The following is a 25,923-nucleotide window of genomic DNA, read 5'->3' as shown; positions in this document are numbered from 1 at the left end:
AATTGTTTAAATAGACAGACTCAACGACAAAGGTAATCCTGCCCAATTTCTATGATGAAAGGAAAATAAATGTCCGTCAAATGCTGTGAAACCACGCACGGCTCAACTGGCAATCAAATCCCTCGAGGATGACCTGGAAAAATCTTATTAACTAATTTTTGCAGGGCTTTCTCTACGTCATGACAACGAGGCGTTTTAGAAACCAGTTCAGTGCCATATTTGATTCTTTTTAATTTGACCGGTAAAATTCAGTCCATCGTTTGCCAAAATGTAATTTATTTAACTTGCATTCTACATAAAAATGCCCACCTTCTTTGATTTTGACACCATAACAGCAGTTGGACAAAGTCCAAGCAGCAGATTATCTACAAACGCAATTGAAGTCATGAAGTTATAACCATCAACACGCCCAAGGGGATGAATCACGTGTTGGCTTTGGTTCAACATAAACGAGAAACCTTTCCACAGGAACAGCGTTACCACAGAGAGCCATTCAAGAATTGGTGGGGTCGTAAAAAACACGGCCTTCAGGGAACGATGGGGGTCATAAACAATACACTACGGCTTTTATTGACATCTTGTGACAGCTATTTTTTTCCATACACGTAGACGCAGTGACCCGGATTGTACGATCATGTGATGTGTTGTACTCTTTACCTCGTTCAAAAACGTCCTTCCATTTTTAGTGTGGTTCATACGCTTTGTGGCGCAGGGTGATGACGTTTTCATCCGTAAACAGCAGGGACTGTTGAATTGAATTCGTTCAAGGTTCGTTCGTGGTCAACGGAAACACCGTATGAAGACACGAATGTTGATGGTAGTTTGTACGGAAGAAGATTAGGGCCACTGAAGAAAAAAAATACGGTTGGCAAAATTCTGACTTTAATCTCAGAATTCTGACTTTATTCTCAGAATTCTGACGTTAAAGTCAGAATTATTTTCTTTGTGACTTTGTAATCCTCTTCCGTAAGTTTGCAATAAGGGCCAATGTAACTTTTTTTATTCATGTATTCATATATTTTGAATTACTATAATGAATTATTTTAAAAACGCATGAAAAAAGGGTCAATTGGTTCATGTTTTGAAATTTTTAAATGGGTTGTCTCTTATCGCATTGGCCTCGTATCACAAATACATGCAAAATGTACACACAAATTATGTCAAAACAAGCAAAATAAAAATACTGTACATACTTGCACGTAGTCAATATGTACTCAAATATATATTTCTTGATACTTGCACTATGTCGTTTTTTATGAAGCGGTTTTGCACATTTACAGTATACAGTTGACATTTTTATTTTTTATATGCTTAGAATATCTTTTATATATACAGTAAAGTCTCGTTATATCGATATTCAAGGGAGTCCGAAAAAATATCGATATAACCGGGACTATCGATATATCCGACCCCGTTTGCATGTAATTTTCTCCGTGCCTGCATAGAAATAGTATCGATATAACCGGGACTACCGATATATCCGATATCGATATAGCGAGACTTTACTGTATTTATTAGAATATCTTTTTCTATCCTTTCACCGCCCCCAACCCATACCCTTTCAAATTGCTGCTGTGAACGGCAAATTTCTCCATTGTGGGACGAATAAAGGTTTTCTGTTTCTGATTAAAAAAAGGTAATATACGGCCATAATATCAATCATAATTCGTTATTTGACAAATAATTTTACTTACCTTTGCTACAACATAGCAATAGACAAATTGCGTTCCACATGGTTGCGTACTACGCACACATAGGCCTCTTAGATTAAGCTCCGAATGATGATTGTGCTAAGAAAAGACTCTGCAGCTGCTGTGGAGGATTTACCAGCGCATGTACGCACACATACAAAAATAAATATACATTACTTCAAACATACTTGAAGGCAACATAGCAATAACAGAGAAATATTTGAATTCACCTTGATGTGTCATTTGTGAACGTCTGGTCAACAGGATTTTTTTTCAAGGAGACACTGTTGAGTGAATTGGACTTTTTAATATTATACATACAAATAGTTGCGTGACCAATACCTTCTGAGCCATTCGTTGTGAAATTAATCTATTAAGTCTGTAAAAAAAAGGCTGCAAGTGAACCATGATCATCGATCGGTTACATGACAAGTGGGGAAAATTGGCTGATTTTCTTAACAATTCAAGTTTTTCTGTCTAAGCTCCTCCTCCTCTCAGCAGCGCGTACACTGCGGCAACGGTGAGTGCGGCGGCCGTGTACGCAAAGGCGGCATTGTACAGCGTGCTGCGACCAATCCGCTCCCCCAGCGTCCTCTCGTTGTCCTCCGGAGACCCAGGCGTCCATTTGGAACCCCGCCGGTGTCCACTTTCCAGGAGCTTCCTTACGTGGGAGAGCTCGCCGCGGACCCCGCCCAGATTTTGCCGTAACTCCGACACTTGAGGTATAAGGGAGTCAAGGAGTGGCGAGCGGTCAGCTGGGGGAGATCTGCTCCCCTCAGGGACAGAGGCACCCTGTAGGGCGACCCTCAGGCTGTCGATGAGGGCTCCAAGCTCGTCCTGCTGCAAGCGATGGTTGCCGGCTTGGACTTTGAGGGCTTCTTGCAGGCTTTCCGGACCCTTCTGGGCCTCGAGCAACAGACTCTTGAGCTCCTACAAAAAACACACACACACACACACACACTGTGACAACTGAAACATGTTCAAGCGAAGCCCATTTTGGGCAAATCCTCACCTGTAGGCGCACGCGATTTACATATGTGGAGCCCATGACGCCGATAAGAGCGCCCAGCACCGACCCGATGAGCGACCAGTTTTTGGTGCGTTCAGCCCGCGTCCGCTCCTTTTCGTGACTCTCGCGCACGGCGGCCGAGAAGGAGGCAAAGGCTTCGCGCTCGGTCGCCTCGGCGTGCCCGTGCGCCACGCGTAGACGCCGCTCGTCCCGCAGCAGTTGGTGCTCCAGGGTGGCCAGCTCCAGGTAGGTGGCTTCCTCTCGGGACACGCGCTCCAAGCGGGCCCGCGCTTCCTTCAGCCGAATCTGCACCGCCTCCAGGCTGGCGTGGGCCTCGCGCACGAGCCCCCTCGACACCATGAACGCCGCTTCTCCCTGCAATGTCACCCAGGACGGATTGGGGGAAAATATTGACCTTGAATGATGTGAATTTTTGGAATATGTTGACGTTGGAATGATGTGGTTCAATGAATGGATGAAGAAAAAGGCATGAGGTGTAGAATTCTTTTTGGGGTGAAAGATGTGTATTATTGCTCTCAAACTTTTTGGACAATGTGTCAACATTTGATATACAGTAAAGTCTCGTTATATCGATAACGGTTATATTGATAGTACTGCTTATTACGATGCTATTTCTATGAACGCAAGGAGAAAATTTACATGCCGCAGGATCGGATATATCGATAGTCTGGTTATAGCGATATTTTTTCCGACTCCTGAGAATATCGATATAACCAGACTTTACTGTATGTATTGGCAAGAGTTTATGAGGTGACAATGGAAATAATGTCACCCACTCCTTGGCGATAGGGGTATCTCTGTTTGGCAGGCGACCAATCCATTGTGTCCACATGTGTCCTGTTATTGACTCTTTAACCGCCATCTTATTTCTTCCCTCGTCTTGTGATTGACTGATGCTATTTGTCAGTATGTCCCATAATTGACAGCCAACCAATGCATATCTTGTTCCTATGTGCCCTGTGACGGGCGACCAGTCCGGGGTATCTACTGACCTCTGTAACTTTGGTCTGAGCTTGGCGGACCTCGTTGAGGCCGACAAACTCCTCGTACTTCCCCCACCAGCTGTTCATGGTGGCGGTGGCCATCAGGACAGACTGCCGGCCCAATTGCTGCCCTAAGCGACCGGCATGCTGGACAAAAGCAAAAATATAGACATTTATTTTAGTTATGATTAGAGTTATTAGTATGACTATAATTATTAAGGGCTTGTTTTGGCATTGATCAACAACTTTCATAACTTTGCTGCTGTGAAGTGTAAATTTCTCAACTGAGAGAGGAATAGAGGTACATACAATCCAAACTTAATAATGGATTACAGTGGTACCTTGTTTGATCTGATTTAAAAAAATGTATTATTATTATTATTATTATTATTGTTGTTGTTGTTATTGTTGTTCTCGTCATCGTCGTCATTATTATTATTATTATGTTTATTTTTTTACTGACCTGTAAGGCAGTGAATGCTCGCTCCTTCAGACCGTCGGGACCAGCTGAGCGAGGGCCGCTGGGTTGTTGATGGGTACAGTAGGTCCGGAACACACACACCCGGACCGGCAGGGGCCCAAGCAGGTGGAGGCGGGACCAACAACCCGAGCCATGTAGTCTGTACCTGGCCCCATTAGCACCAATGAATTGAATTAACTGTAATTGTATTGTTGCAACATTTAATTAGAAAGTACCTCATTAAGAAGTGCAATACGGCCAGAATCAAAGCTGCAATTTGTCCACAGCTGCAGTGATACCACCTGGAAGCAATTGTTGAATGATGGAATTTAGATTTGGACATATATTTAATAATAATAATAATAATAATAATACATTTAATTTCAAGCGCCTTTCAAAACACCCAAGGACACTTTCCAATAAAAACAATAAAAACAAAGCACACAACAATAAAACCATAAGTAAAATGATAAATAATAAAATAGCAGATTGAACTAGACATTGAAAGCAATTTTAAACAGATGAGTTTTGAGGTTTGGAGACCATCAAAAGAAAAAAATGCAATGACTCATTCAGGTTTTTTTCTCCTGGCAACGTTTACTTGCTTCCTTCATTCAGAGTAGATTTTTATTCTTGCGTCCCTCCATCCTTCTATTAATTGAACATAGTTTTTCCCTTGATTCACACCATCTCTGCTTCCTTTAGGACCTCTTCTCTTTGATGCCTTCCTTCTGATCGACTTTTAAAACATTTTTTCTGCTTGCCACCTTTCCTTCTTGAATTTCCTCAAGACGACCTTTTGCGTGTTGTATCCTACTTTGGACTTAAGGGTCTTCTTTCTTTCACTGCCTGTTAGAATTCATTTTTGTTCCTTCTTGACTCAAGTTACGTAACTAAAAATTGACACTATTCACTGTATGAATTGTGTTCATTGAAAAAGCATATTCCTCCCTTTACTCCAACCAGAATGCTATGAAATTATTTTAAACACTTCTAGTTAGATGGATTCTCACTTTTTTGCCTTTTACTAGGGAAAATAATCAGCGATGACAATAACATTGTATTCATCCATTCTTCTATTAACCGGCAGACGGCCGCGAATGTCCTCTACCCGTTTCCTATGGTAGCAACCTAGCATTTAGCATCGCGTCTGTATTTTACTTTGTCACAAGCTGTATAAATATATAAAGTCTAAACAAGAACACATACCTGTATTCTTCTGTGTTTCTGACATAAACATGTCACTGGGATGATATTTTTCGGGGTCCCGATATTGTCATTCTCAGGTGAAAAGAGAGTTAACGAGACAAAACCGAGTGAATTTTGACCCGGCAAATAACGGTACTTCTATTTCCGGGTTCAAACTCTTCCTGGCTTAGGGTCCTTACGGCGCGGCTTCTTCTAGACTCGATTCGAGGCTGCAGGACTGTATATTCTCAACATCTACATTTCTCCTCTTTTTGTTCATATTAACGCCAAAAGATGTCTGGCAGGGAAGGTGAGACGTCTTGTATATGTCTGAAAACACGCAGCATCATATATTAGTACATGCATATCACATTTAATATCACTGTTGCGTGACTATTTTTGTTAGCGGGTGCTAACGAGAGCAGCGTCAAAGATCCAAATGGCAAACATTAAATTGTATATTGCATGTTCTGGTGCGTGTTAAAATAATGTGAGCGTTCCAAAAGTAAATCACAAGAAAATAAAACAAAAATGCTTTCATTTTTTTATTTACACGGACATTCAATTAGTGCAAAAATGCATTTTGTTTTTCTTACATTTTCTTTTGTTTCACCTTACAAATGAACTGTCTGCATTGTGTCAGTAGTTGCTTTATAAAGTGTGTATTTTGAGTACAGTATTGTGGTCAAAATCGGGATTCTCCCGACCAAATCGTGAGACTTACTTAACATGTTGCCAAGTAATGTTCATACCTCAGTCAACTGCATGCACAGTCAATTGTATTCTCCTTTAACCATAACGCATATACTTTCAGGTGGCAAAAAGAAACCGCTGAAGGCTCCCAAAAAACAAAACAAGGACATGGATGACGTAGGTTTCATTATCATCTGACAATATATTGCATTTGTTATTTCGCAAATGTCTCTGCCCGTGTGAGGTTCATTGCGGTAATTGGTACAGTCAAGATGCACTTATATGTTACATTAATATTTTTAAAAAGTGTCCTAAATGTGTGTGCAGGACGACATGGCCTTCAAGCAGAAGCAGAAGGAGGAGCAGAAGGCCTTGGATGCCTTGAAAGCCAAAGCTTCTGGCAAAGGCCCTCTAGGTATTAGCAGAAGCGTGTTGTTTCACCTACAGATCTTGGACAATGTTTTGGGCATGTTTTTAGTGTGCGCAAGAGACCAATCAGGAGGAAAAGCGTTCTTGCAACATCCTGCTAGGTTGCTAAGCAACCATTTCCAAATATAACATACCTGCCAACTCCTCTGGTTTTGCCGTATTGAGTATGGTTTTCATTATACCATTTAGGGTTGCGTTTTATGAATGAAAATTACGGTTTTCAAATTTAGAACAGGCGATCGGCCCATTGCCAGCTGTTAGCTTCCTTGAGATGAATGCGCGTACTACTGGTCATTCCTGCAATCAAGAGTCAAGAGTTAGCATTGCTACAGTACTTTCGTGGGGGAATATACATTTAGGAAGGAGGTAAGATAAGCACTGGGTGGGCAAGAGGTCCTTCCAGATGACTGGCAAACTACAGCGAACATAATCAGAGACACGGGTCGGAAAGTACTTGGTGTATCGAGTGGAGGAAAGGTAGATAAGGAGACTTGGTGGTGGAATGGGGAGGTCCAGGAGTGTATACAGAGAAAGAGGTTAGCAAAGAAGAAGTGGGACAGTGAGAGGACGGATGAGAGTAGACAGCAGTACAAGGAGATGCGGCGCACGGTTAAAGTAAATGTGGCAAAGGCCAAACAAGAGGCCTATGATGACTTGTATGCTCGGCTGGACAGCAAGGAAGGTGAGACTGATCTTTACAGGCTGGCGAGACAGAGAGACAAAGATGGTAAGGACCTGCAGCAGGTTCGGGTAATTAAGGATAGAGATGGCAATGTATTAACAGGTGCCAGTAGTGTGATGGCAAGATGGAAAGAGTACTTTGAAGAATTGATGAATGAGGAAAATGAGAAGGAACAAAGAGTAGAAGACGTGACTGTTGTGGACCAAGACGTAGCAAGCATTAGCGAGGATGAAGTGAGGAGGGCCCTGAAGAGGATGAAGGGGGGAAAGGCACTCGGGCCTGATGATTTACCAATCGAGGTATGGAAGTGTCTTGGAGAGGTGGCGGTGGTGTTCTTGACTGGGTTATTCAACAAGATCTTAGATGGTGAACAGATGCCTGAAGAATGGAGACGAAGTGTACTCGTGCCCATTTTTAAGAACAAAGGAGATGTGCAGAGTTGTACTAATTACAGAGGAATAAAGTTGATGAGCCATACAATGAAACTCTGAGAAAGAGTAGTTGAAGCTAGACTAAGAGCAGAAGTGAACATTTGTGAGCAGCAGTATGGCTTCATGCCAAAAAAGAGTACGACAGATGCAGTGTTTCCTTTAGGAATGCTGATAGAGAAGTACAGAGAAGATCAGAAGGAATTGCATTGTGTCTTTGTAGATCTGGAGAAAGCGTATGACAGGGTGCCCAGAGAAGAGCTGTGGCATTGCATGAGGAAGTCTGGAGTGACGGAAAAGTATGTCAGAGCGGTGCAAGACATGTATCATAACTGTAAGACAGTTGTGAGGTGTGCTGTCGGTGTGACTGAGGAATTCAAGGTGGAGGTGGGACTCCACCAGGGGTCAGCTCTGAGCCCTTCTTGTTTGCTATGGTGATGGACAGGCTGACAGACGATGTTAGACGAGAATCTCCTTGGACCATGATGTTTGCAGATGAGATTGTGATCTGTAGCGAGAACAGGGAACAGGTGGCGGAGAAACTAGAGATGTGGAGATATGCCCTGGAAAGGAGAGGAATGAAGATCAGTCGCAGCAAGACGGAATATATGTGTGTGAATGAGAGGGATCCAAGTGCAAGAGTGATGCTATGTCCGGGGAGAAGAGATAAAGAAAGTGGAGGATTTTAACTACTTGGGGTCAACTGTCCAGAGCAATGGAGGGTGTGGAAAAGAGGTGAAGAAGCATGTCCAGGCAGGCTGGAGCGGCTGGAGAAAAATGTCAGGTGTGATGTGTGATAGGAGGGTTTCAGCAAGGATGAAAGGAAAAGTGTATAAGACAGTGGTGAGACCAGCCATGATGTTTGGACTGGAGACGGTGCCACTGAAGAAAAGACAGGAAGCAGAGCTGGAGGTAGCAGAGCTGAAGATGTTGAGGTTTTCTTTGGGAGTGACCACGTTAGATAGGATCAGGAACGAGTACAATAGAGGGACAACTCATATTAGAGGCTTTGGAGAGAAAGTCAGAGAGGCCAGACTGAGATAGTTTGGACATGTCCAGAGGAGAGAGAGTGACTATATCGGGAGAAGGATGCTGAGCCTTGAACTGCCAGGCAGGAGACCGAGAGGAAGACCCAAGAGGAGGTTTATGGATGTGGTCAAAGAGGACATGAAGGTAGCTGGTGTGAGAGAAGAGGATGCACAAAACCGGGATAGATGGAGGACATTGATTCGCTGTGGCGACCCCTGAGGGGAAAAGCCGAAAGGAAAAGAAGAAGAGATTCCCAGGCATTTCCAGGAGTTATATTTCAGTCAAGAAAAGAATGTAGCCACAAGGGGGAACAAGCCAGTGTCTTATTGTGCCGGTCCCAAGCCCGGATAAATACAGAGGGTTGTGTCAGGAAGGGCATCCAACGTAAAAAAAAATTGCCCAAACAAATATGCGAATCAAACCTATGGACATTGATTCGCTGTGGCAACCCCTGAGGGGAAAAGCCGAACGGAAAAGAAAGAAGATATTTCAGTCAAGAAAAGGTGAAAATGACGCGAGCTGCGGTCTGTGTCGGCAAGATTTTTCTATCGGACATGGAGGAATCAGCGACAGACTCTATTTTATACACGGTGAGGTCCTTTATTTAATGACTACATTTGGATTAATAAGTACTCAGGTTAATTATATACTGCATAAAATGTGATCAAAACCATTCCTTCAACATGTCCATTATATTTGGGCTAATCAGTACTCAATGAAAAGATTTTTTTCAGCTGTCATCTGTACTTCTTTGAAGATGTCGGACGTTTCGCTTCTGATTCAAGATGCTTCTTCAGCGAAGTTCGCTGAAGAAGCATCTTGCATCAGACATCTTGGTCCGACACCTTCAAAGTACAGATGACGGCTGAAGAAACCTTTTCATCGATGGACCACTCCTGTACGACTGAGCTTACACAGACGTATTGCTGCTAATCAGTACTGTATCATTTGTCTTTAGTATCATCAGATAGCTTCATTTTTTGGATCTCAGCTGATATAAAAATAATTTATAATGGTCAAAGATGTGATTTGATATGAATAATATCAATTGTGAGTCTATTTTAACAGTCCTTGGTACTTCATGTGTACATTATTACACTGGGCTGTATGTTTACTCTCAAAGGTGGGAGACGAGTCGTGCACTTAATCCCAAAGCGTGCAAATGGAAATAGATTAAAATAACATATGCACCGTGATTTATCAAGATTGCGTCTGTTTTTAATAAGTTTCCATCGAAGGGGCAAAGAAATCAACATTTATTGAAAAATGGAATCACTTTCAACATTCAAAACATATTATTACACAACGAAATATTCAAGCTCAATAATACCTACTTGTGTTAAATTCCGCCAAATCATAGGTGGTTTGTCCTGACCGCGCGCTCAACAAACTCCTCACTGACGATCTCGCCGTCACGCGCAAACAATACACGTGTACCGTCGCCGAGCACACAAACATAGACGACCTGCAGTTGAAATTCGCATACTCGGCTCGCAGCCAATCAGAAGCCTGCTTCTTCCGGACTTTCGCAAGCGTTACAAAGTCGTGCAATTGCATGTCATTTTCCAAAATAGATGCACAGAACCTCAGCCCAGACGAAAGATTCAAAAGAAGCTAACAACATATGTGACGCTACAAAACGTAAATTTACATTAAACCGTGACTGTAATGAGACTTATGAAAGGGGCTTAATGGCTCGTAGGAATCAATGCAAACGTTGCATTGTGCACCACAATGACAATCGACTACTGTAGGAAAATTTACAGCCATGCGCATTTGATGTAAATTAAGCAAGGTAGCATTTGAAGTTGGTGCATTCTTGATTTAAAAAAAAAAACTTTATACTTTGTGACAATGTTTCTTATTGGGATTGGTCTCATTTTGCTTCAAGTTGGGAAAAATGGGGCAGGCAACTTTTCAGTTATCTGCCCTGTTGTTCGCTAGCTTTTTGTCATGAGTTTTAGACACTGTTTGTACTATAATTTGGGCAAGTTCGGCGGGCCGGATTGAAAAGCCTAACGGGCCGTATGTGGCCCGCGGGCCGTAGTTTGCCCATGCCTGAGCTAGACTAAGAGCAGAAGTGAACATTTGTGAGCAGCAGTATGGCTTCATGCCAAAAAAGAGTACGACAGATGCAGTGTTTCCTTTAGGAATGCTGATAGAGAAGTACAGAGAAGATCAGAAGGAATTGCATTGTGTCTTTGTAGATCTGGAGAAAGCGTATGACAGGGTGCCCAGAGAAGAGCTGTGGCATTGCATGAGGAAGTCTGGAGTGACGGAAAAGTATGTCAGAGCGGTGCAAGACATGTATCATAACTGTAAGACAGTTGTGAGGTGTGCTGTCGGTGTGACTGAGGAATTCAAGGTGGAGGTGGGACTCCACCAGGGGTCAGCTCTGAGCCCTTCTTGTTTGCTATGGTGATGGACAGGCTGACAGACGATGTTAGACGAGAATCTCCTTGGACCATGATGTTTGCAGATGAGATTGTGATCTGTAGCGAGAACAGGGAACAGGTGGCGGAGAAACTAGAGATGTGGAGATATGCCCTGGAAAGGAGAGGAATGAAGATCAGTCGCAGCAAGACGGAATATATGTGTGTGAATGAGAGGGATCCAAGTGCAAGAGTGATGCTATGTCCGGGGAGAAGAGATAAAGAAAGTGGAGGATTTTAACTACTTGGGGTCAACTGTCCAGAGCAATGGAGGGTGTGGAAAAGAGGTGAAGAAGCATGTCCAGGCAGGCTGGAGCGGCTGGAGAAAAATGTCAGGTGTGATGTGTGATAGGAGGGTTTCAGCAAGGATGAAAGGAAAAGTGTATAAGACAGTGGTGAGACCAGCCATGATGTTTGGACTGGAGACGGTGCCACTGAAGAAAAGACAGGAAGCAGAGCTGGAGGTAGCAGAGCTGAAGATGTTGAGGTTTTCTTTGGGAGTGACCACGTTAGATAGGATCAGGAACGAGTACAATAGAGGGACAACTCATATTAGAGGCTTTGGAGAGAAAGTCAGAGAGGCCAGACTGAGATAGTTTGGACATGTCCAGAGGAGAGAGAGTGACTATATCGGGAGAAGGATGCTGAGCCTTGAACTGCCAGGCAGGAGACCGAGAAGAAGATCGAAGAGGAGGTTTATGGATGTGGTCAAAGAGGACATGAAGGTAGCTGGTGTGAGAGAAGAGGATGCACAAAACCGGGATAGATGGAGGACATTGATTCGCTGTGGCGACCCCTGAGGGGAAAAGCCGAAAGGAAAAGAAGAAGAGATTCCCAGGCATTTCCAGGAGTTATATTTCAGTCAAGAAAAGAATGTAGCCACAAGGGGGAACAAGCCAGTGTCTTATTGTGCCGGTCCCAAGCCCGGATAAATACAGAGGGTTGTGTCAGGAAGGGCATCCAACGTAAAAAAAAATTGCCCAAACAAATATGCGAATCAAACCTATGGACATTGATTCGCTGTGGCAACCCCTGAGGGGAAAAGCCGAACGGAAAAGAAAGAAGATATTTCAGTCAAGAAAAGGTGAAAATGACGCGAGCTGCGGTCTGTGTCGGCAAGATTTTTCTATCGGACATGGAGGAATCAGCGACAGACTCTATTTTATACACGGTGAGGTCCTTTATTTAATGACTACATTTGGATTAATAAGTACTCAGGTTAATTATATACTGCATAAAATGTGATCAAAACCATTCCTTCAACATGTCCATTATATTTGGGCTAATCAGTACTCAATGAAAAGGTTTTCTTCAGCTGTCATCTGTACTTCTTTGAAGATGTCGGACGTTTCGCTTCTGTTCAAGATGCTTCTTCAGCGAACTTCGCTGAAGAAGCATCTTGGATCAGACATCTTGGTCCGACACCTTCAAAGTACAGATGACGGCTGAAGAAACCTTTTCATCGATGGACCACTCCTGTACGACTGAGCTTACACAGACGTATTGCTGCTAATCAGTACTGTATCATTTGTCTTTAGTATCATCAGATAGCTTCATTTTTTGGATCTCAGCTGATATAAAAATAATTTATAATGGTCAAAGATGTGATTTGATATGAATAATATCAATTGTGAGTCTATTTTAACAGTCCTTGGTACTTCATGTGTACATTATCACACTGGGCTGTATGTTTACTCTCAAAGGTGGGAGACGAGTCGTGCACTTAATCCCAAAGCGTGCACTTCCACCCAACATCCGTAATATTGACTCCCTCCCTATTTTCAAGTCCCACCTCAAAACTCATCTGTTTAAAATTGCTTTCAATGTCTAGTTCAATCTGCTATTTTATTATTTAGCATTTTACTTATGGTTTTAGTGTTGTGTGCTTTGTTTTATAGTTTTTATTGTAAAATGTCCTTGGGTGTTTTGAAAGGTGCTTGAAATTAAATGTATTATTATTAATGATTGTATCTTTTTGTGGGTTTTTTTGAACTTTGAAGGGGATGATAACATTTTATCTATCTTTCTAGTATAGAAAGTGTTTCCTGTTAACTTAATATACAACATACAATCTACAAAAATTCAACATGTTTATGATTTGTTGATGTGAAGAGTATTGAATGTTAATGTGGAAGTCTTTCAAATTTGAGTTTGTCGATATTTATTTTTGTCAAGCCATAGGAATGTAGTAGGAATGTGCATATTTAAAGTTACTAACAATGTCATACAATTCAATATTAAATATTTGGTTGTTTTTAAAATAATTCTGTTTTGTTTTGTTAAAACAGGAGCAAACATATTTTCACGATTGACAAGTTGAAACATGAGCATTTTTTTCACAAGGATATACTGTATTTGACATTTATCAACATTTGAATGATGTTTTTAGCCTCATTTTAAGTAGCTGTAATGTTAAAAACCGGCAGGTATGATATAACATGTATCTTTTTTCTCTATCAGGTGGCAGCGGCATCAAGAAGTCTGGCAAAAAGTGAAGCCTCCCGATAAATTCCTTGCTCGGATTACCGTGACTGCAGCGCGGGTGGTTTGTTTTGCTCCGGTTTTAAGTGTTGTTGATTATTTTTTCCCTCCCGTGGGGGTTCCCAGGCAGTCTTAACTGGAGTCAGTGTACAGCTTGTAACGGCAGCTTTCGCGCCGTGATCTTTTCTTGTTAATAACACCTGTAGTGAGTCAAACACTGACCTGCCATTTTCAAATACAAGGTTGGTTGCTGTCAAAATTATGTCCTTAAAATAAAAGAAGATCATCAAAAATGTGTGTTTTGTAAGAACCTTTTATTGTAAAGGAGGGAGATGTGAATAAAATGCTTTGGAATCATCTCCTAGTGGATATGATTGAACTCAGGTGTGCTTCATGGGCTGTGATTACCAAGTACCAACAGGGGGCAGAATATTACAAAGATGTACATGATGTACTGTACACTATGACATGCAGAATATCTTCACTGCCCCCCCCCTAAAAGCAAAAATTTAAAAAAATATTTTTTCAAATATATATTTTTCATACTCATCTCTATTTTATCAATATATGTATATGGATTAAATATGTTCCATTATACACGGAGATCCCATCACCCATCAAATATATCTACACTAGTGGATATAATATATCTAAATATTTTACAGCTGCATAATGTTTTGATACAGTAGAATGCATATATCAATTGAGCTGGCCAAAAATGCCATAATTCAAAAGGCACTGTGGAATTCCACAGGTGTCAATATCCGTACCATTATAGTAGTAATTTTCAAATATTGATTAAAAACTTGGAGGAAAACATGGATACATTGGATCATGAAATGTCTCAAAAAAGTGGATTTACCTGAGGTAATAGTGGTTATTCCTTGTTATTGAAATGTACTATTATCACCGTCATCTTGCCAACTTCCAGATTTGACTTGTCTGTTGACTTCATCCCAAAACAACGAACAAGCTGTCATAATCGATGAGAAGGTTTCTTCAGCCGTCATCTGTACTTTTTTGAAGGTGTCGGACGTTTCGCCTCCTATCCAAGAGGCTTCGTAAGTGTCTGCTTAGGCAAAACAGGTTAGACAACATTTGTAATGCTGATGAGGTGATACCGGAGGGAGGGGGGCAAACAGGCCAGTCGTTAGTCAGGAATGTAGGAACAATCAGTGGGGCCACAGGGAGTGGTCCTCTGCTCCCCCCAACCTGAGAGTAGGGGCCTATCGTAGCTGTGTCCGGCGCCGCCATGTCTGGACAATAGGGATATATAAATAGGGCCGATACGACCAGTAAGACTTTAGTTCGCTGACGAAGCCTCTTGGATAGGAGGCGCAACGTCCGACACCTTCAAATTTGTACAGATGACGGCTGAAGAAACCTTCTCATCGATGGACCACTCCTGTACGACTGAGAGCTTACACAGACGTAAAGCTGTCATCATCACAGCATTTTGCAGCGCGAGGTCGGCTGCTGATGTGGCACATGGAGCAGTAGTTGTTCTTCATCCCCTTGCCTCATTTTGGCCAGTTTCATTTGCAGGATCTGGATCTCCAGCTGGAGTTTCTCACGCTCCAACAGCAGGTTTCCTCGTCGCAACTCCGCCAGTTCGCTGTCCAAATGTGGACCTGTTGAGATACAGTAGATGGTGAAACAAATTGAGGGACTCTGGAGTTCCACAAGAGTCTATACTCAATCCATCATTTTTGTCACTCCAATACAAACTGATAATAGTCTTTGAAAATTCAGAGCATCTTAAACACTTCAGACTATGTAGATTATGCATATTTTGACAAAATACTGACTTTTAGTTCAAATGGAAGGCCTACATACAAATTGGGTAAAGCTGCAGATTAGGTACACCCAGCAGTGGTTGCCACCCAATTGTGGAGCATGTCCAGATGAACTTAATTCATACTAGCCTTCATTTTCTTGTGGTAACGTGGTGACAGACCTCAGCTCAACCTCCACTGGATAATGGTCGCTCACCTTAAGCGCCTGCAAAACAAACAAGCCTCAATTGTGATGTGAACACACACCCAGAGTTTTTAAATATGTACACGTGTTTGAGAGAATGATTGTACAGGAAATCTAGGGTGACGAGCCGCATGCTGCTTCACCACCCACCTGCTCGTTGCTGAGGCTGAATGCTTTCTGGAAGTTGAAGGGTTTGGCGGAATTTGGCACCACGGCGCGTAGCATGTCGTCTCCGTAGACCACGATCCTGGAACGGGCAAGTCCGTTTAAAATGGTATTTTTAATTGCTACCATTTGTTAGCAGTCGTCTGCTTCCATCCTTCCAGAGTTGGCTGACTCGCGTCACCATGATTGGATCTTAAGAAAGCCTCGATCATCAATAGGACATGCCCGCCATTAGTCGTGCAAACTTAGCTTGACTCGGTTTTGGTCTTAGTGACCTGCAGGTTAATGCTTTGTGACTTGCGCGGACACTATTTCACGTCCCACCTTTGTATCCCACCTGTCATATGTATTTGTGTTTCTCATGCTCGCCGTGGTGTCGACGTCATCCCCAATCAGCCAGTGGAAGTTTTCATCGCTGCGGATGCGGATGCTCTCCATCTCTCTCTCGGACACGTAAGCGCCGTCCGCATTGAAGTCGCCCAAAATCATCACGTTCTGTCAAGAGGGGAGTGTAGTTTGCAGGAAATGTTGACAAATCAAACTTTATTAGGTTGTGGGAGTGGGGGGGGGGGGAGCATACACCTAGTGTATATGCTTCACATTTAATTAGAAGGGGACAGAAATATCTACATTGGCGGAATGGTTGTCTTTTTGTTGACATTTTTTTGTGGGTCTCTTCATGACTGGCACGCCAATGAAAAATCATGTTGCTCAGTAAAAACGGGCTTCAGTGCTGAAAAACCAGGAAGCCCATAGCCAGTTTTATAGAATTTCAGGAGTCTTTTTTTTGTGGGTCTACTCATGACGAAGGCAGCCCAATAGTCGAGTGGTTAGCACGCCGGCTGCACAGTGCATAGGTCACCGGTTCGCATCCCACTCCGGCCTCCCTTTGTGGAGTTTGCATGCTCTCCCCGGGCCTGCGTAAGTTTTGTCCAGGTCGTCCGGTTTCCTCTCACATTCCAAAAACATGCATGGCAGGCAGATTAAACACTTCAAATTGACTGTTTGTCTTTGTGTTCCCTGCGATTGGCTGGCAACCAATTCAGGGTGTCCCCCGCCTTGAGCCCGAAGACGGCTGGGATAGGCTCCAGCACCCCTTGTGTCCCTAATGAGAAAGAAGCGGTATGGACAATGGATGGATGGATACTCATGACGGACTTACAGTACCTACCCAATGTCATACTACTTGGTCAAACTGGATGTAGAAGCCTCTGAATTTAACTCATTCACTTCCAGACCATGTGGAAAAATGTGTCCATTCCAGTGCCAGGGTTTTTGTCATTTTCATTCAAATTGCAGGACCCACAGATTATTGAGTTTTAGGACGACATAAACATTCAATGCAGCATAAGAAACCTTAGACTCTCTTCTTTCATCAGAAAAAAGGGTTAATTCCTAAATTATATGGTTCTGGAGTTATACAAGCTTGAAATGAGGGCGGCTACCCAAAATACAATACATACATATTGGTTGATATAGCGCTTTAACTAAAGAAGCTGGAACAAAGCGCCAACATGGACAAAAGGGAAATGCTACCCCCTTGTGGAAGGGAAACTATTGCCAGAGGTCTGGCCAGTGCTTTATATGCACCCCAAGCAAGAAAAAACAAAACCCGAACAAATTCGAGAATGGCGCTCTAGGTCATATTTTCAATTCCTGAATAAATTCGGGAATGGCAGGGAATGAGTTAAATATAAGTGACCCAAAAATGGCTTCTTCAAACCAAAATGGCAGACATTCCTTCTAAAGACTTTTGTGGGTTTACTCATGGTTGACACATCAACCAAATTTCATCTCGTCAAATCAAACAGGCTTTTGGGGCAGAATTGTCCAAAAATTCCAAAGCCTTTAATAGATTTTGTGAATGGCCACAATCAGTCGAAAAAAACCCTCAAACTAAATTATAGTACTTTTTGTCAGCCTACTCATGGTGGATGTGTCGACTAAATTATTCTTTTTTTCCAAGATAGACTCCCCAATAAATAAATAAATAAAATTCCTCAACTGTGTTTGCCTGAAGAAGGACGTCTGAAACGGCCAGAATAAACAGTAAATGTGTGTGTGTGTGTGTGTGTGTGTGCGTGTGTGCGTGTGCGTGTGCGTGTGTGTGTGTGTGTGTGTGTGTGTGTGTGTGTGTGGGCATGCTTCATAAACACCCAAAACATCTCCTCACATCAGTTTGCCACTTCATCTTGACATGCTCAAAGACCTCAAAAAGCTCATCCAACTCCGTCTTTGAGTCCTCTGGCTTTGTGTGGACAGGAATCATCACCAAGTCCTTCAGCACTGTCGCAAAAAACACACGTGAACACTGAGGCGCACTTTGTTACGCCAAGCCGAGTCCCCGCACCTGTGTGGTGAGATCGGAATCTCAGGATGTAAGGCTCCCTGGCGAAGACGTCGCCGCTATCCGTCACCTGGTCGTCAAATTGATACGAGTCCACCAGGTCCACCAAGTCGTCCCTACGCGGGGCAGAAACAAAAAATTGGTCACAGAGCCCATTGTGTCTTTGAAATGATGTCATCACGTGTCGTCCTTCACCTGTAGAGGAACATGAACTGCTCCTTGTAGCGGGATCGTCCCAGCCGAGTGCTGATCCTCAGAGTGTAGTGACGAGCCGCGTTGGACCTACATTCACGCGCACAGACATTTATTTGGATTTATTTGTTATTTGTTATTTTTATTCTTTGCGCAATTTGGACAACGGACGTACGTGTTGAGCGCATCCATGAGGGTTTGTACCGACATGCCGCTGATGTCCACCACCTCCAGGATCACGATGATGTCATAGCGACGGATAATCTTAGAGGCAATTTATAAAAGATGGATTGAAATATATTGTACAAAAAATGTTGGATTTTAATAATAAATCATTTTGCTTCATTTTAGACGCTTCAATTTAAAAAAATATGAAAATAATGTGAATTGTTGGGTTTGTTTTTATCAAATATTCAAGTTTAAATGTTAATTCAATGACAATATTTTCTATTTCTTCCTTTCCTTTTTCATCATTTTGCTGATGTGAAATGTAATTGTCTCCAATGTGAGACTAATAAAGGTTAATCCAATCCAATATTTCTGTTCCTTTTTAAAATATATTTTTATTGAATTTACGTAATAAAATAATCAATACATTATTTACCCCCCCAAAATATTAGTTTTTATATTTTATTTTTTGTCCAATATATAATATATAATCCCTTAAAATATGGGATGTAGACTTTTTTTTGTATTTGTGATATTTTCTTCATTATTCTGCAGTTGAAAATTATGAATGATGACATTGTTATTTTGTAATAACAACACAGTCATTTCAATATGTATTGTATTGTATTGTATTATTCTTGATTTTTTTATTTATTATTTTGCATTTTTTACATGTACAGATAGCATTTAGAAAATATTTTTTCAAATCTTTTTAGGATTCATTTCATTTTGCATCATTCCTTTTGTTCAAATAAGATGATGTTCAATAGTTTTTGAAAACGTAATTTGAGTGAAAAATACAGTAAAGTCTCGTTATATCGATATTCTCGGGAGTCCGAAAAAATATCGATATAACCGGGACTATCGATATATCCGACCCTGTGCGCATGTAATTTTCTCCTTGCGGTCATAGAAATAGTATCGTAATAAGCGGTAATATAACCGATATCGATATAACGAGACTTTACTGTATAATATTTATTTTTCAAATGGTCCTTTTATATATTCTGCACCGCTTATCCATACATTACAGGAATATCATCGACTTTGTAGTTGCAATTCAGTCAGCTGGATTCAAATACAAATACTAATAAGGCATTATCGAGCGGTGTCTCAAAGTCTTGTCATAAATTGCTGTTCAAAAATACTTCATGTATGTGTTTGATACCTGAACCAGGATCTGAAGGATCTCCGGGTCGGACACTTTATTCCGTCCAAACTTCTGGATGTTGAAAGAAGCTATTTTCATGGTGGCTCCCGCTTGAAAAAACAGCCGAAGAGCCGAAGAAGGAGAAGATGAAGATGGAGATGGGACCTGTTTGAACACGCAAGAGGCATGTCAAACATCACCGGCGCTTAGAAATTAAATGGATTAGTACTTTACACAAAACCAACACTTTACATCCAACTATGCAACGGTGCGGCTTGGGGCTGAAAGCTGACAACACTTTGGAAAGGAAGTCCAACGGTCTTTTGTGACACCCCCACTTGGGCGTGGCCAAGTGTGTGTGTGTGTGTGTGTGTGTGTGTGTGCGTGCACATGTGTGTGTGTTATTGTGTGAGTGTCTGTTTGTGTTTGTGCTTAGTGGAGTCTCATTTTCAAGGGCAGTTGCGCTTTTTATGATCTCTGTAGCACCCCCACCTTTCCAAGTCAATGTTAAAGCTTTTATGCAAAAAAGGATGTGAAGCAGGTGTCAGAGAGCATGAACAATCATTGATGGTTTCATTATTCGACAGCAGCGATTGTCATAATTTAGCACCAATATCACCGATTGGGGGAAAAAAATAATGAAACTAATGTGACTCAAGTGAACCCACAGTAATACAGTAGGCGCAAGTGTTCATTACAAAGTGAGACGGAGGTTTTGTCTCTAAAAAGTATATTTGATGTTCTTTTGAGCCATTTGAACAATCTGAAGATGAATGGTGGTGTTAAATGCAGAAAGAAATGTTGAATTTAGTGGTAGCATGAAATTAAATCATCTCTGTCCAAATACATTTGGATTTAAATGATATTTCAAAGTCTTATTTGGATCCAGTTAATTTTATTTCATGCAACCACTTGCCAAAAAGATGCAAGATTCACATTATTTTTTTTCAGTGTAGGACAAAAAACATGCTTCAAGAATAATTAAAATTCAAAATATATTACATGTAAAAGTTAAATAAGAATAGTACTGAAATTCACTACACCTCCAAGTATGTGTTTTGACTTTGGATACGGGGGGAAATCCACTCCAATGTCACTCTCTGATGTACAGTTAACAAGGAAATAAGAATTTATGTTCCCTGGATGAGAAATGAAGGCACAAGTGTGTGGTGAGAAAACCTCCCAAACTTGTTCAACAACTTACGGCCGTTGACATATATCCCTCATTTACATCAAGGGAAAAGAAACAAAAAAACAGACGAGTCACGATTGGTCGTTACTTGGAGCCAGAAGAAACTGTGATGTCATTTTCAGTTGATAGCAAAATGGCCGCCTGCTCAGACAGACACCGCCGCATTCAGTCCGATGATGAAGGCACAGCCTTATTAGGAAGAACATTTTAGGGGTGACTTCCCCTTTAAGAGATCGTCTTCGCGTCAGATCAGAGAGTCACACTGTTGTTCGTTTAACTCATTCACAAATTTATTCGGGAATTGAAAATATGACAGAGCGCCATTCACGAAATAGTTCGGGTTTTATTTGTCTTTGCTTGGGTGCCGATAAAGCGCTGGCCAGACCTCTGGCAATGTTTTTCCATTCCACAAGGGGCAGCATTTCCTTTTATCTATGTTAGCACTTGGTTCCAGCTTCAGCTGTTGTTAAAGCGCTATATAAACCAATATGTATGTATTGCATTTTATTTTGGACAAATGCCCTCATTTCAAGCTCATATAACTCCAGACCCATATAACTTAGGAATTGACATTTTTTTTCTCATGACAGAAGACAGTCCAAGGTTTCTTTTGCTGAATTGATGTTTATGTAGTACTAAAACTCAATATTCTGTGGGTGCTGGAATTCGCGTGACAATGACAAAAACCCTGGCACTGGAGTGTCCACATTTTTGCACATCGTCTGGCAGTGAATGAGCTAAGTTCAAAAGTACGATTTGTTTTTGAAAACAATTTCCGAATTAATTAGAAGTCAAATTCATTTCTTCTGACATTTTTTATGACTGACAGACTCAATTTGAGGTTGGAGTCGTGTGATGACCCATCCGCTGGCAGCCAGCCACCACCACAGACGCTGCCGGATACCTTTTCAATGTCAACTTGTTGGCGGTTATTGTGATGTTCAATTTGACGTAAAGAGCTGCAGATGTGTTGAAATGCTGAGGTTATCCAAAAGGGAAGGAAGATGAGGTGAAAAAAAGGAAAGCATGTGACATTGTTACCACCTGACTTGTATCCGGAATCCTGAAAGTCCACATTCTTATGATACATCAGAACTACTCCAAATCAAAACATCAACAACAATTAATGAGATTGCGTAGTGGCCAATCCTTTTAAAAGCCAACTATTTTTCAAATCGTCGAGAATAAAGATGAAATCTTTGAAGAGGGAAACATTTGTAAGATAGCACTAGATTCTAGACTATTCAAAGAAAAAACGAAATGTTGAGTAGTGATTTTTAACATCTTTTTGAAGGATAAATTACAATCTTCTAAAATGTAATATCACAATCTGAACTAAACATGTAATTCAGTGTGTGGTACTGTACACACTGACACACACAAATCTGCCCGGACAAGTTCTGTGGTTTTTAATCTCTCAGTCAATCAGATGGAAGCAACGGTACGGAACAGGATCGCTGAAACCCCCCACCCCGAATATAGAAGTTGAAGTTAAAGGGCGGGAAATTACTCTATTTCTCTACTATCAAACTGAAATTTAAGCATCACTTGTTGCGTATGATCACCAACCGTTTAAAACAGTTACAGGTGAATGACGCAGCACATTGTCGTCGTGTATAGTGCAGTTTTGTTAATTGTTTTTATTTTAGCTTTATTTTACTTTTATATGTTTTTATATCACGCATTTGAAGCAACTACATCAATGTTTCCTCGACAGTTATCGAACTAATAAATCACATCGAATCACAGTTCACATCGAAAAAAAAAAAAAAATTGTACCGCCGAGTAAAAACAAGTGGACGCATAAGTTAATTTTGTACCTCTGCCATCTAGTGGGAGATAGTTTAATTGCTATTCCTATTAGACAAATACGTAAACAAAACCATCGGATGCAAAAAAAAAAAAACAAAAAAAAACAAACCCCTGAAGATGGAGGACATTGATTCGCTGTGTTGACCCCTGAAGGGAGAAGCCAAAAGGAAAAGATCGACGCTAAAAAATGTTTTTTTTTTTCATCCGAATAATTGATTTGATAACATTTGGCACGTCTGAGATTCTATCGGAAAGTGTCAGGGGACAGTTTGATAGATTGTTGTCACATTTAGGTCACAGTCGGTCAGAATTTAATTTTCAATTCAGATGATGAAAAATAAGTGTGTCATCTGTTGACTCCAGTCTACAAATGGCATTTTAATACACCTTAGACTGCTGTCAGACGCAGTATAATGCAACCAATTGCCAGGTTTTTCCAATTGCCCATAAAAAGTCACCTGTTGCTCACTGTCCAATCATTCGAAGTTTCTACAAAGATAAAAATGAAATACGGGGAGATTTTTGTGACTGAAGGGCTGACCAGACCAGAACTCACAAAGCCCTGCCTTGAAAACAACTCCTTTGCCTGAGTCAGAAATATTTGAATGTCATGTATTGTGAGCAAGTACGACGAATATGAAGTACGTAGTTGCTTACCTTCAGGAAATGAACAATAGTAGTGGAAGATGAGCGTCCACTTACCGACCGGAGCGACGCCTCCTTCGCCTGGGAGTCAGGAGACGCTTCACTACACACACTTGACAAAGGGAGAGCGACGGCGCTGTCATTGGTCCAAAGTCGCCCGAGGGGGTGGAAACTATTTATTGAGGAAGTGTGTGCGCGCGTGTCAAGAGTGGGAGGATGAGACAAGTACGTACTGTAGCTCCGACTCAGGTGACACTGCCAAGCCTACCGGAAGTGGTTAGCCTGCCAAGATGTGGGCTTTGTGTGATCTCACTTTTTAAATCTGGACACACTTGTTTTCTTTTCCCATTAAATGTCAATTTTAAAACATTGAGTGTAAGTTGTTTTTTTGGGGGATGAAAATGATATTTCTGGAGCGAAATTACAGTATATCCAATAATTTTTAGAATAATGGATACTTTAATAATACCTGCCAACCTTGGCTCATAGCTGCCCTTATTAACGATTACAATTCCCGTATAAAAGTTGTCGTACGACATACATTTGCAATAAATACGAACACAAGCGGAAATGCAGACATCTTACTGCGCACGCGTGTTATTCTTTTAGGATTGAGGATTACTTTTGCTGGTTTGCCGTGACAATAGCAGCAATCGGGGGCAGCATTGTCGTTGGCTACCAGTAGTTGAGACAAACTGGATTTGAGCCTAAATGGTCTCAGCACGGTTCACTGTCAAATAAAAATCCCATATAAATTGTAGTACGCCGTACATTATTTGAAATGATAAAAAAACTTACAAACTATGGTGAAAACGTATACATTGACAGTTATTTCATTGGTATCTGCAAATCCATCCTTTTTTGGAGGGGCTGTAGTTTTGGGATGAAAACAGGAACTACATTCTTGTTAGGTTACTTCCATTGTCCTTATGTCTGTGTAAAAAAATGGAAAATCTGTTTCCTGCTTAAATAAAAAAAGTATTATCTCCAAAGGCTTTGATTGAAACTTATTAAATGTAGTTAAAATGTACTGTATGTAAAACCACAATCACATAATTCCAGTTCGTTTTAATGATCAAATGTACAGAGCCTTGGCAATGTGCCGAGGACACATCAGAAGCCAACTTTCAAATGAGACTAAGGTGAGATGAAAACCCAATGCGACATTACACACACACACACACACAAAAAACAACAATGGGAGCCAAACCTTGCACAAGTGCAAGATTGTGGAAAAACATCAAAACATCAGTAGTCGTGTAAGTGTGGGGCCAGCAAAACAGAAAAGCTCAGACCATCATGCGCTGCCCCCTCCTGGACTGGAGTGTGATGACAGACTGCTCATTTGCTACTTCCAAGTTTGAACCGTGATGTCAATCGCCTGAGCTCTGTGCATGACCATATTTCAAATGCTACTATAGAAATAAACTTCCAGTTGTTGATAAACCTTTAGAAACATTTTCAAAAGTTTTAAGCAATATTTTTGCCATTTAAAAAAAATGACAAACTCAAGTGTTTGGACTCCACTGCAACGTTTTTCAATTGGGTGTCAAAGTGGTGTGTAATGTTCTTTACTTAAAATGTCTCCATTGCGAGACCAATAAAGCCAAATCCAATCCAATCCAAATACATGACTTAGTTCAGAGCAGGGATGTCCCAAAAATGGTAAGTTTTATCCGCTTACTTTTATGAACTCTTAAAACAAATCAACGAGGGCATATGGGAAAATTTGAATAGCCGAAGAAGAATTTGCAAGATTCAGAGGTACATTGGCGCCAGATTCCCCCCACATTGTAATGTGTTTCAAAGTTAAAAAAAAATGCACGCCTTAATATACTTAAACATAGCTAAGCTATGAATGTAGAGATTCAAACATGTCAAAAAGACACAAACGATAACCTTCACAACTGCTGTTATGTGACCCAGTAAACTGCAAGTCATTTACCAAAGAAACGATTTGAGTGTTTGTCTACATGTTGCTCCACCATTTGTTTTCAAAGAGCTGTTCCTCGAAAAATTACTAGTACCGCGCCATTGATGCTAGTTTTGTCAGACAGTCTTCTGTGTTAAGTCGTACTTCGTAAGCATTAAAAGAAGGGGGGGGGGGGGGGGGGTAAGAAAAACACCAAATGAGCCACGGGCCATTTGGCCCCCCACTTTGGACACCCCCGTTTGCCATAAGCCGGCGGCATCACGGCACTATGACACGGAAGGGCGACCCGGGGATGTGATCCTCGCCCCATTTGACCACTAACATGTAGTCGCCGCGCTCGCGCAGAACGTAGCTGACGTTGTACTGCAGGTCACCCAGGTGCTTGATCAGGACCTCCTCACAGGGAACTTGCGGGCCGTGCACTCCCACCACCAGCATATTCTTACCTGCGGGGGAAAAAAAACACACAAGATGCTATAACAGGACAAATTATCGGTTTTCACATTCAATCCTGGCTCATCACACACAAGCGGCACGATTTTTGATTGTCTCGTGGCATATTCAAGTCAGGATGAAAAGCACAGCTGGTGATTGGTGGAGAACCAGGAAGTTAGAAAGTATCAAACAAAAGCAGGCGACGATTGTGCAAAATGTCTTGCGAAACAGCAACAGGTCATTTAAAGGACAACCGACACCTCCGGACAAGTTGTGTCCAAAATCACTTCAAATGACTTCTACTGAGCGCGTTTTACAAAGGTTCCACCGCATGTAGCCATGTTTTACGTTTTAAGACTCGCGCTGAATATTCAGGAA

At 41.5% G+C, this 25,923-nt stretch overlaps 4 protein-coding genes across 5 annotated transcripts in view; 1 reads left to right on the top strand and 3 right to left on the bottom strand.

The window, feature by feature from the left end:
- Positions 1 to 1,982: 1,982 nt before the first annotated feature.
- On the bottom strand, positions 1,983 to 5,504 carry ccdc51 (coiled-coil domain containing 51). The gene is made up of 6 exons (XM_089010678.1): positions 5,374 to 5,504; positions 4,401 to 4,466; positions 4,168 to 4,330; positions 3,714 to 3,851; positions 2,704 to 3,075; positions 1,983 to 2,621 (listed from the first exon to the last, which is right to left on the bottom strand). The coding sequence occupies exons 2-6, from the start codon at positions 4,403 to 4,405 to the stop codon at positions 2,169 to 2,171; spliced, it is 1,131 nt and encodes a 376-aa protein (XP_088866804.1). The 5' UTR covers positions 4,406 to 4,466; positions 5,374 to 5,504; the 3' UTR covers positions 1,983 to 2,168.
- A 17-nt stretch (positions 5,505 to 5,521) lies between these two features.
- On the top strand, positions 5,522 to 13,823 carry tma7 (translation machinery associated 7 homolog). The gene is made up of 4 exons (XM_089010680.1): positions 5,522 to 5,662; positions 6,167 to 6,222; positions 6,373 to 6,460; positions 13,506 to 13,823. The coding sequence occupies exons 1-4, from the start codon at positions 5,647 to 5,649 to the stop codon at positions 13,538 to 13,540; spliced, it is 195 nt and encodes a 64-aa protein (XP_088866806.1). The 5' UTR covers positions 5,522 to 5,646; the 3' UTR covers positions 13,541 to 13,823.
- A 2-nt stretch (positions 13,824 to 13,825) lies between these two features.
- On the bottom strand, positions 13,826 to 20,531 carry dnase1l4.1 (deoxyribonuclease 1 like 4, tandem duplicate 1). Its single transcript, XM_089010679.1, has 9 exons — positions 19,547 to 20,531; positions 18,386 to 18,474; positions 18,214 to 18,300; positions 18,022 to 18,134; positions 17,845 to 17,957; positions 16,009 to 16,166; positions 15,657 to 15,753; positions 15,452 to 15,527; positions 13,826 to 15,157 (listed from the first exon to the last, which is right to left on the bottom strand). The coding sequence occupies exons 1-9, from the start codon at positions 19,625 to 19,627 to the stop codon at positions 14,973 to 14,975; spliced, it is 999 nt and encodes a 332-aa protein (XP_088866805.1). The 5' UTR covers positions 19,628 to 20,531; the 3' UTR covers positions 13,826 to 14,972.
- A 3,697-nt stretch (positions 20,532 to 24,228) lies between these two features.
- Positions 24,229 to 25,923, bottom strand: part of LOC148890702 (filamin-B-like) — a 40,342-nt gene continuing 38,647 nt past the window's right edge. For both annotated transcript variants that reach the window (XM_089010676.1, XM_089010677.1), the window contains one exon: positions 24,229 to 25,556. In XM_089010676.1, the coding sequence (XP_088866802.1) occupies positions 25,369 to 25,556 (188 nt within the window). In that variant the 3' untranslated portion in view covers positions 24,229 to 25,368. The remainder of the gene's footprint in view (positions 25,557 to 25,923) is intronic.

This window comes from Hippocampus bargibanti, linkage group LG12, assembly GCF_051943395.1.
Source record: "Hippocampus bargibanti isolate YZ-2025 linkage group LG12, ASM5194339v1, whole genome shotgun sequence".
Lineage (NCBI taxonomy): Eukaryota > Metazoa > Chordata > Actinopteri > Syngnathiformes > Syngnathidae > Hippocampus > Hippocampus bargibanti.
This window is presented reverse-complemented; position numbering and strand designations above follow the sequence as displayed.

Excerpts from the sequence above, each read along its gene's own strand:
- dnase1l4.1 (XM_089010679.1), bottom strand. The coding sequence starts at position 19,627 with ATGAAAATAGCTTCTTTCAACATCCAGAAGTTTGGACGGAATAAAGTG. Across the intron at positions 18,135-18,213 it reads CAGTTCATGTTCCTCTACAG|GGACGACTTGGTGGACCTGG; the intron begins GTGAAGGACGAC and ends TGCCCCGCGTAG. Across the intron at positions 15,158-15,451 it reads GTTACCACAAGAAAATGAAG|GTCCACATTTGGACAGCGAA; the intron begins GCTAGTATGAAT and ends GTATCTCAACAG.
- ccdc51 (XM_089010678.1), bottom strand. Across the intron at positions 3,076-3,713 it reads CTCAGACCAAAGTTACAGAG|GGAGAAGCGGCGTTCATGGT; the intron begins GTCAGTAGATAC and ends GTGACATTGCAG. Across the intron at positions 2,622-2,703 it reads TAAATCGCGTGCGCCTACAG|GAGCTCAAGAGTCTGTTGCT; the intron begins GTGAGGATTTGC and ends TGTTTTTTGTAG.
- tma7 (XM_089010680.1), top strand. Across the intron at positions 6,223-6,372 it reads AAAACAAGGACATGGATGAC|GACGACATGGCCTTCAAGCA; the intron begins GTAGGTTTCATT and ends ATGTGTGTGCAG. Across the intron at positions 6,461-13,505 it reads TTCTGGCAAAGGCCCTCTAG|GTGGCAGCGGCATCAAGAAG; the intron begins GTATTAGCAGAA and ends TTTCTCTATCAG.